The sequence below is a fragment of the Octopus bimaculoides genome, chromosome 4 (assembly GCF_046866305.1).
Source record: "Octopus bimaculoides isolate indiv1 chromosome 4, ASM4686630v1, whole genome shotgun sequence".
NCBI lineage: Eukaryota > Metazoa > Mollusca > Cephalopoda > Octopoda > Octopodidae > Octopus > Octopus bimaculoides.
The window spans coordinates 21,881,140-21,891,440 of NC_142931.1; the positions used below are offsets into that span (position 1 = coordinate 21,881,140).

General features: G+C 37.2%; 1 protein-coding gene across 1 annotated transcript in view; it reads left to right on the forward strand.

Annotated features, from left to right (window-relative positions):
• LOC149135980 (small nuclear ribonucleoprotein Sm D1-like) overlaps nt 1-9,728 on the forward strand; it is a 10,067-nt gene extending 339 nt beyond the window's left edge. Inside the window, exons 2-4 of the mRNA XM_089350486.1 lie at nt 2,851-2,927; nt 4,498-4,689; nt 9,490-9,728. Of these exons, the coding sequence (XP_089206612.1) occupies nt 2,851-2,927; nt 4,498-4,689; nt 9,490-9,563 (343 nt within the window). The 3' untranslated portion in view covers nt 9,564-9,728. The remainder of the gene's footprint in view (nt 1-2,850; nt 2,928-4,497; nt 4,690-9,489) is intronic.
• Nucleotides 9,729-10,301: the final 573 nt, after the last annotated feature.

Here is a 10,301-nt window from a genome sequence, read left to right on the forward strand (position 1 = left end):
AACTTTATTTTCGGTTCCTTATTCGTAATGCCTATGACGTATATTTAGCTTTATGGTAAATTGTTCTGTGTATTAATACGATTTATATTTGATAGGCAAGATACCGGCATAATTCCCATTTCTATTATCAAAAGTCTTATGCAGGTTTTATTTACATTTTCTCATAATTTTACTTACATCTCCCAATATTCCATTTTCCTACATTGTATGCTGTAATAATTTATATATATATATTTATCTTCAAAGTATCATCTTTTATAATGTTGAAAACGTGAGCTCTGTATCTTGTGCAGCTGATACAGAGATTGCGAGAGATTATCCTTATTCGTTAGCAAAATCTCGTAGTTTAATTACTGTTTAAGCAGTTGCAAAACATTATTAATGCCGATCCAGTTTTCTTTTTAACTCTTTGTTGTTAGTTATTTAGTTATTGTTGCCTTGTAGTTTTCTTAAAAATATACCGAATGAAATCAGCGTCGATTAGTCATAGAATTAGCTATGGTATGTACCAGGTGACCCTGTACTATATATGTACTCTTACAGAAACTATTAAATTATAGAAAACCGTTTTATATTAGAAGTGGTATGTATAGTTGTATACATTGTGTAACTGAGATAGCCATACGTACTTCTATAAAAACATAATCGTCGTATTTTTATGTGTATTATAGAGGCCCTCTACATCGCTATCCACACAAGTGCTCTCACTTCATAGTTAATAATTCAAATGTTTGTTAGGATAGTGGCCCAGTATTTGTTAATTATTTCAAGATTTTGATATTTATTTTATGAGTAAATATACATCTCAACCATCATTTTGGGATTGATATTAAATTTCAGTATCGTTGTAGTAGCAACAATAATAATAATGGTGATAATTAATTCTAAGGGTCAATATAAAGACCTTCACCCGGGAACAGAAAAAAAATTAACCAGCCTGCACCCACCAAGCTGGTTAATTTTTTATTCGTTCCCTGGTGAGGATCTTTCATTGACCAATATTTTTTTTTCAGTTATCTGTTTTCATGATAAATTGATATGGAAAGTGTTTCTGCAACTGATTGAATATTCTTCCTAGGGTCGTTGTTATTTTAAATTCTATTATGACAAACTAAGAAAATCTGTGAAATTTATCTTATCAAAGCTACAGTATTATCCTTATTTATTGTAAAATTATGGTTTCAATATTCTGAAGAGCATGAATTGTGGAGAGGGTAGAATTAGACACACCATTGGGATTTGAATGCAGATATGCAGGCTTGACTGTGATGGACACAGGTGTAACTGTGTGGTTAAGTAGTTCACTTCTCCAACAAGATAGTACCTTGAATGAGTGTCTTTGACTATACTACTATACTACAGGCCAGCGAAAGTCTTGTGAGTGGATTTGATTGATAGACAGAAAGAGGTTTTGGATGATTTGTTTATAGTGATCAAATGTTTCTGTACACAAGCTAACTCCCGCCATCAAATCAATATTACTTATACAGGTGCACCATGTGCCACATGTCAGATGATGAAATGATTGTAAGAGCAACATGAAATTAAGTGCTTTGCTCAAGAACATGACACAATGCCTGGTCTGGGAATAGAACCCACAATCTCGCATTTGTGAGTGCAACACCTTAACCACTAAGCCAATATATCATCATCATCATTTAGCGTCTGTTTTTGATTTTGGCGTGAGTTAGATGGTTTGACAGGGACTGTTAAGTCAGAGAGCTGTACGAGGCTCCAGTCTGATTTGACTTGGTTTCTACAGCTGAATGCCCTTCCTTATGCCAACCACTCCAAGAATATAGTAGGTACCTTTTATGTGTTACTGGCACTGACCACTACTATGATTTCATTTGATGTGACATGTCTTCTCAAGCACACCAAATTGACAAAGGTCTTGATCACGTGTCATTGCCTCCATGACCTCATAGGATGCTTCACTACCTCTTTCTGGGCCAACCTCTTCCGTAGGTTCCTTCCACAGAGATCAGCACTTCCTTACACAGCAGTCCTCACCCTGTTTATATATATATATATATATATATATATATATATATATATATATGTATATATATATATATATATATATAAAATATGTATATGTATGTGCATATTTGTCTTAACATTGTGATAGTGTCACTGTTATAGAAATGAGGTCATTTGTCCCCAATCTTCTGTGAAAGGATGTCCAGTCGTGGGGAAATATTACTTTGCCTGAAAACAAATGAGGTTTTGTGACAGGAAGAGTATCTGGCTGATGAAAATATGCCTCAATGAATTTTTTCTGATCCATGCAAGCATGGAAAAGTGAATTGTTAAAACTGATAATGATGATGGACCTCAGGTATGAAACTACATACTGTTATGTATATGGTGTGGTATTACTATTTCTACCAACACTCGTGCTGATGTCACATAAAAAGCACCCTGTACATTTTGTGGAGTGGTTGGTGTTAGAAAGGGTATCCAACTGTAGAAACCATACCAGAACAGATATTGGGATCTGGTGTGGCCCCTTGCCTTACCAGCTCTGGTCAAACACCAACACATGCCAGCATGGACAATGGACATTAAATGATGATGATATTAATTAAAGTAATAAATAGTTTCTCGCATTGAAAGAAGTATAGGGTGGTTGTATCAAACTGGAGTTTATTAATTCTGGATTTAATTAGTACAAAGTGACAGGTCAATTGACGTCAGTATACGAGGTGATACTTAGAAGGATGAAAGGTGAAATTGCTGCTGGCAATTTTTTTATGTGGAACAAAATATATGCTGTTGGGGGTTAAGTCAGGTGCTCCATTATTTCTACCTGCTGATAATAATAATATTTAAATTTATCCATTTCAGATTTTTGATGAAACTCAGTCATGAGACTGTGACTATTGAATTAAAAAATGGCACTCTTGTACATGGAACCATCACAGGTCTGTTGTGTTATCATACTTGTATAACTGTTTCAATTATCTCTATGCAGTTATAATTTCAACTAATGATCCATTATATTTCTTGTCCATTTATATGACATCCCTTCCAAATTGTATTTGTATCTTACATTGTTTCCTATTTATGATGCTGCATCATTTTAGTACTTGTTCATATGAAATGAGAGTTCAATTTTGCTATATCACTGGCTTTTCTACTTTGTTTTCTTTGTGGATTAGGAAAATTCATTATATTGAAATCAGACAGATGCTACATTGTTGCTGGACAGGTTAGAAATAGCACCCAAGAGTCTCTCAGCAAATCATGAGGTGTAATTATCCTAGTTGAGAAAGGACTAAAGAGAGCTCACAACTCTACTCTTTCCCTGCTCATTTGCCAACCGTTTTACAGTGTGTACTGGGTGCATTTTTTATAGCACCAGTGCTAGAGTGGTCATCTCTCTTAACAGTCACTTGTAAAGGGAGTGCAATTGTATATGTATGTGTGCATGTACATGAATGTTTATATTCCATCCTTGTTATTGCTTGAGTGATGGCGATGATGATAACATTACAGGCCATTGTTCTGATCTTTCAAACACCTCTGAAATTGAAAAAAAAAATCTCTTACTTGAACAACAGGTAAAGGTTAGCAACATGGAAAAAATCTGATTATAAAAATCCAGCCTGAAACAACTATCTCCCTAATTCTTGCTAGCATGGAAAGAATGACCTAAATGAACAAACACTCCATCCATCATACATCTTGTTTCATTAGCCAGTATGTGAATCGACACGATTGCTTTACCTGTTAGAAATAGCAGCCAAATGTCACTCAAATCACAGCTGGCCTCCTTGAAAAAAGGAAGAATACATTGGACGTTGTAATCATAGATATATAAAAAGATGGGATACTTACAGTTGGAATCTCTATGATCATAGGTCTACTATATCAAAGCTGATTTGAGCTAAACTACAACAATCACAACGACTTGTTCCTCTATATAATCTTGTGGATTATGTAGTTTTTGGTGTTTAGCTTCTGGTCATTACTGATTCTATAGAGGTATAATCAAAAACTTTGTGGCCATTCCATTTTTTGTTTTTCTAGAACGTTGCATCCAGCGCAACATTATCCATGTATTTGTTTTAAGATAATTGTGCCATTGCCAGTACCGCTGGATTGGCCCTCATGCTGGTGGCACGTAAAAAACACCCACTACACTCTCGGAGTGGTTGGCGTTAGGAAGGGCATCCAGCTGTAGAAACTCTGCCAGATCAGATTGGAGTCTGGTGTAGCCATCTGGTTCGCCAGTCCCCAGTCAAATCGTCCAACCCATGCTAGCATGGAAAGCGGGCGTTAAATGATGATGATGATGTGCATGACTTGAAGTGTATTTTAGCAGGTTGTACAATCATATAGACTCTGCTTCAGAATCTCTGTCTCATTCTCGAGCCGTTTCTTTTCTGAGATGATTTCAATCAGTTCAAACTTATTTTTGTTATCTTGTGACCCAACTTATTCTAAAGAATTTTTTCTTCAACTAATTTTATTTTAATGTTCTTCTCCAAGGTGTTGATGTCAGTATGAACACACACTTAAAAGCTGTAAAAATGACTCTAAAGAACAAGGATCCTGTACAGTTGGAGACATTAAGTATACGTGGTAACAACATCCGGTACTTCATTCTTCCAGACAGTTTGCCCTTGGATACATTACTCATTGATGACACACCAAAGGCTAAAGCCAAGAAGAAGGAAATGGGTAAGTTGTTATCAGCTCAGTGTTTGTTCATTTTATGTTGCTGTTTCTTGTTTCCCTTTTTTAGTTTTCAGGCATTGGATTGTGGCTGTACTGGATTATTGCCTTCAAAGGATTTAGTTAATTTATCAGCCCCAATACTTAATCTGATATTCAGTGTGTATGTATATATATATATATATATATATATATATATATATATATATATATATATATATATATATATATATATCTATCATCATCATCATCATCGTTTAACGTCTGCTTTCCATGCTAGCATGAGTTGGACGATTTGACTGAGGACTGGCAAACCAGAAGTCTGCACCTGGCCCCAATCTGATCTGGCAGAGTTTCTACAGCTGGATGCCCTTCCTAACGCCAACCACTCTGAGAGTGTAGTGGGTGCTTTTACGTGCCACCGGCACGAGGGCCATTCACACAGTACTGGCAATGGCCACGCTCAAAATGGTGTTTTTTATGTGCCACCTGCACGGGAGCCAGTCCAGCGGCACTGGCAACGACCTCGCTCGAATGATTTTCTAACGTGCCACCACGTTAGAAAATCATTGGCACGTTAGAAAATCATTGCTAGAAGGCGACACTGGTAACGATTACACTCAAGTGATGCTATTTATGGGCCACTAGGACGGAAACCAGACAGCTGCTCTGGCAATGAACATGCTTGGACAGTGCTGTTAGTGCTCCACTGGCGCAGGTGCCAGTCATCAAATATGGTTCAATTACGGTTTCGATTTCACTTAAACAAAATCAAACACACATACACAAGGTGTGTGTCTTGTTAGTATTTGGGTTGGCTGCATTTTAGGTGTAAGAGAATATATTCTCAATGCGTCTGGTATTAAACACCTAAAAGTAAGTCATAGTCAAGCGAGAAAACTCACATTAGGTCATTTTCGGAGTGACAGACATTGATGTTTTGTCATTGTTGCAACGTTTCAGTGCTGTGTACTGAACAAGGCCTGCTGCAAGCTATATTGTTGACTATGGCTATATGCTAAATGGTTTAAAAATCATCTGCTGGCATGTCCCAATGTTTCATGTCACAGAAAAAATTCAATTATAAATTAGAAGCTGCTTGAGGTATATAAACAAAATCGAACATATATATATCCTGCGAAGTAGGATATGTGCAAGGTACTTGCATCTATCTGGTAGTACTGAGTATTTTCATTAACTGTTACAAAAGAAAAGGAAATACTTTGGAAAGAAGCTACTGCAGAGGGCTAGGTTATGAAAATTAGCAGGAGTTATATTGTAATTGGTTAGGAAGAGAATCAACTCTGATGAGGCAGTCTGGATTTATGCCAAGGCCCTCTTCCTAGTGAGACCACTACAGGAGAAATGCTTAGTGCTTATCTAAGAAAAGTAAGTGAAAGTATTTGACATAAGTGTTTTCGTTTCACTTTTGACACGTAATACTTAAATAGTGGAGGAGATATTATGTTGCTGTGGGCTCGAACTATGCAAAAAGTTAAAAAATTTTTTTAACTAAAACATGTGTAAAATTTAATGAAATTGGTTGTGTAGTTCTGGAGTTTTAGGGATTCACACAGACACACAGACATACATTCTCAATTTTATTTCTATATAGATTACTTTCAAACAAGAGGTTTGTATCATGGAATCAGGGTGTAATCTTGGGCTAGTTGGTATCAAAAGCTTTTATTAAATTTTTACTAAGAATGTGCTAAACCCAAGAGCAGTAAACACAAGTGTAGCTGTGTAGTTTTATACGTTTACTTTTGTCATCATGTGGGTCTGGGTTCAATATTACTGGTCAGTTTATTCAACAAAAATCCCTTAAAGGCCGTGCAGTCTACTGACTGAAACTATTAAAAGAAATTAGCAAACTGACCACGACAAAAATGACCATACTTAAGAACAGCTGAAATGATGTTATCAGGAGTATAATTAAAGAAAGCTTATCTGTTTCTCACAAATGAGTATGACCTGGTAGCAGTGTAGTATGTGTTTGGTTGTTTTAGGTGCCTATGTAATCATGAGTATATATAGATATCTTCTCAGCCCTCCTGCCCTGGGCCTAGTGGAACATCGGAAACTTGATAGTCGGAGAGAGAGAGAGAGAGAGAAAGATCGCTGCACCACCTTTAGGCTATGCACTTTCAGCTGAGTATACTGGAGCAGCATGGAATGAAGTGTCATGCTGAAGGGCACAACTTGTTCAGTCCAAAAATGAAACCTATGAGCTTACAATCATGAGCCCAAACCCTAACCACCTGGTCACATGCCCCCACTAATTATATTGAGTATTACTAGTTTATGTACTGGAAAAAATTATATGACTACTTTCTTGGTCACTAAAGAAACATCATCATTATCATCATTTAACATCCATTTGTCCATGCTGGCATGGGTTGGACGGTTTGACCAAGGCTGGTAAGCTGGGAGGCTGCACCAGACTCCAGTCTGTTTTGGCATGGTTTTCAATGGCTGGATGCCCTTCCTAACACCAACCACTGAGTGTAATGGGTGATTTTTACATGCCACCGGCATGGGTGCCATTTGCGTGACACTGGTATCTGCCACGACTGCAATTTTGCCTGGCTTGACGGGTCTTCTTCTCAAGCATGATATAATGCCAAAGGTCTCTGTCATTGCTTCTGTGAGGCCCTCCGCTCGAAAGGAACTCAGCCACTTTGCCTCTGTGAGGCCCAACGCTTGAAAGGAACTTGGTCACTTTGCCTCCATGAGAATCAACGCCTAAAAGGAACTCAGCCACTTTGCTTCTGTGAGACCAAACAATCGAAAAGAACTCCGCCATGTAAATCTGTTTGTTGCAAAAAGATTCTAGAATTATTTTTCACAACTACCTTTCATATTTGAATTTGCTTTGCATCCGTTTTTCCATGCCAGCATTGGTAGAATGGTTCCCGTTTGAGAAATTACTTTTGCATTTGTGTACCCATCTTAGTGTAACTGTGAAGTAGAAATGGAAGAAGTGTTTTGTTCCTTGCTCAACAAAAATATTTTGTAAGATTATTTTTTTGATGCCCAAAATTGGTAGTGACCATTGGTAAGAATTGCATAGTGTACCTTGTAGAGAAAACATTCTATGAGGGATGCCAGCATTGTTACTGATGAAAAATCAAAGCTAGTAGAATAGAACATGCACAATTGTTGAGAATTGAGTAAAAAATAATTGTTTGTTCATATTGTAACATCAATTTGTTTAAATTTACACAGGTTATTTTAGATTAGTTTATTTGCTGGAGCAATTATTTTGTCTGACAGATGCCCTGACTACAACTATAAACTGTTGATGTGTGAAATAGGAGTGGGGCCTGTTTTATCTTCAGTTACAGGTGAACTGAAGCCATCAGAATTAGCTATCTTGGTCTGTGGCACAACATGAACTCTTTAACATTTAAACCGATCATATCTGACCCAAATATTGTTGTTTTTAATGTTCAAAGTTACCAGATCTGGCCTCTTACACCTACCCTAAAGTGTCATTCTAAAAATATACAATCACATCATCAAAATCTCAAAGCTATGATTAATTCATGATTAATTCAAAACAATGTGAATCAATAACCTTTACATTTGACAGTATAATCTAAATGCTAAAGGGTTAAAAGACTGTATTAAGATATGAACATATGGCCATATAGTCTGTGATCTAATGCTGTTGTACCTCATTTTCTTAAAAACTATGAATACTATTAATACTATTGGGGTTATCTAATTCTCTACCACACAGTCATTCATCTTCTCTGTCCACTGTTCTTGGGAGGGTTGTGTTAGTAGAGTCCTTAGGTACTTCCTCCATAGGGTCCTATCAGAAGCAACCATCATTAGGTTTTCTGGCTTGATTCCTAAGCATGACCAACTGAGAATGGCTATCATCCAATCATCTCGTTCTAGGTCTACCCTAGGTCTCCTACTAGTCAGCTTGACTTGAAGAATCCATCTTGCAGTTCTTTTCTGTGACATTCTAATCATGTCTGTAGTGTTGGAGCTGTGACCTCTCAATGCAGGGAAGTAGTGGTTTAACCTGGAGAGACTGGTCTGATCTCTGAGCTATGCACCTTGTCAAATAATGATACTCCAGGAGCCCTATGGAGGAACTACATTTTGCTCGCTTGTATTTGCGATTGTACTCATGACTATAAGTGAGGATAAGCATGTAAATTCAATTTTTTATTAACCGCTTCTGTCTGCTTCTGAGTATTGAATACTGGAACTAGTGCATTACTGTGCCAGCACTTGCAATTCTAACATCCAATCCAGCCTTCTACCTTCCATCACTGAATGAATTTGCTGCTGAGTCCTGCAAGACAAGGATGAGAATTAGTGTTGTAAAGACTGAGACATTGGTCCTCTCAAGAAGCTCATCCCAATACATTCTGCATGTTAGCAGAATATTAATAGAACAAGTGGAGAAGTTAAGTGTCTCAGGGCCACGTAGCTATTCAAGTAATAATTATTTTGTGAAAGAATCTTCTATTAAAAGCTCAAGCTGACAAAACATGAAAAATGGTAAAATTTCCTGATTCCTGTAATTTTCATTTGATATTTATTGTTAAATATGTACCATTGTTTTTACTTCAGATGGAATTTTCTAAGGTGTTTATGGTGACATGAGAGAGTGTGGTGTGAAAGAGCAGTGACTTCAACTAAATTGAATATGTTGAGATTTTAGCAAGAATTATAACTGTGGTTGTTAAGCTTTCATTCCCCTCAATTTCACTTGATTTTATGTATGTGTGCATAAAATATATGCATGTACTTTATATCTTAATGATCTATTTTCTGTTTCAGCTGCCCCTGGACGAGGTCGGGGTCGTGGACGTGGCAGAGGTCGTGGACGTGGCAGAGGCCGAGGGCGAAGATAATTTCTTATATAGATATTTTTACATTTTTTTTTATTACCTTCTCTCATTTCAAATTTTATATAAAAACAACTTTTTGTCAGCATTTTGTCATCTTCAAATTATTGCAGTGGAGTCCATTGCATCATTTTCCTTATCACATCCGTATTAAAAGATATTAGAATAGCTTTTGAAGAGTTGTTGTGTTTATTTTACTCCATTTTATGACTGAACATAGGTTCACTATTCTAGATTTGCTGGGTTCTTATTGTAACTCAGCTACTGTTACACATACACACACACACACACACACACACACACTGGCAGAAACGTTAGCACCCTGGGCGAAATGTTTTGCGGTATTTTGTCTGCCGCTACGTTCTGAGTTCAAATTCTGCCGAGGTCGACTTTGCCTTTCATCCTTTCGGCGTCGATTAAATAAGTACCAGTTGCGCACTGGGGTCGATATAATCGACTCAATCCGTTTGTCTGTCCTTGTTTGTCCCCTCTGTGTGTAGCCCCTTGTGGGTAGTAAAGAAATAACACACACACACACACACACACCATCATCACAATTGTCGCCATGATGCTACTGATGATGATGTGTACTTCGCTTGCATTGGAGAACCATGTCCTACTCCATTGTCTCAGTTTTGTCATGGTTTCTGTGGCTTGATGCTCTTCCTAACACTAACCACTTTACAGAGGATACTGGGTACTTTGGCATTAGTGAGGTTGCCTCACAAATGATAGGAGAATAGA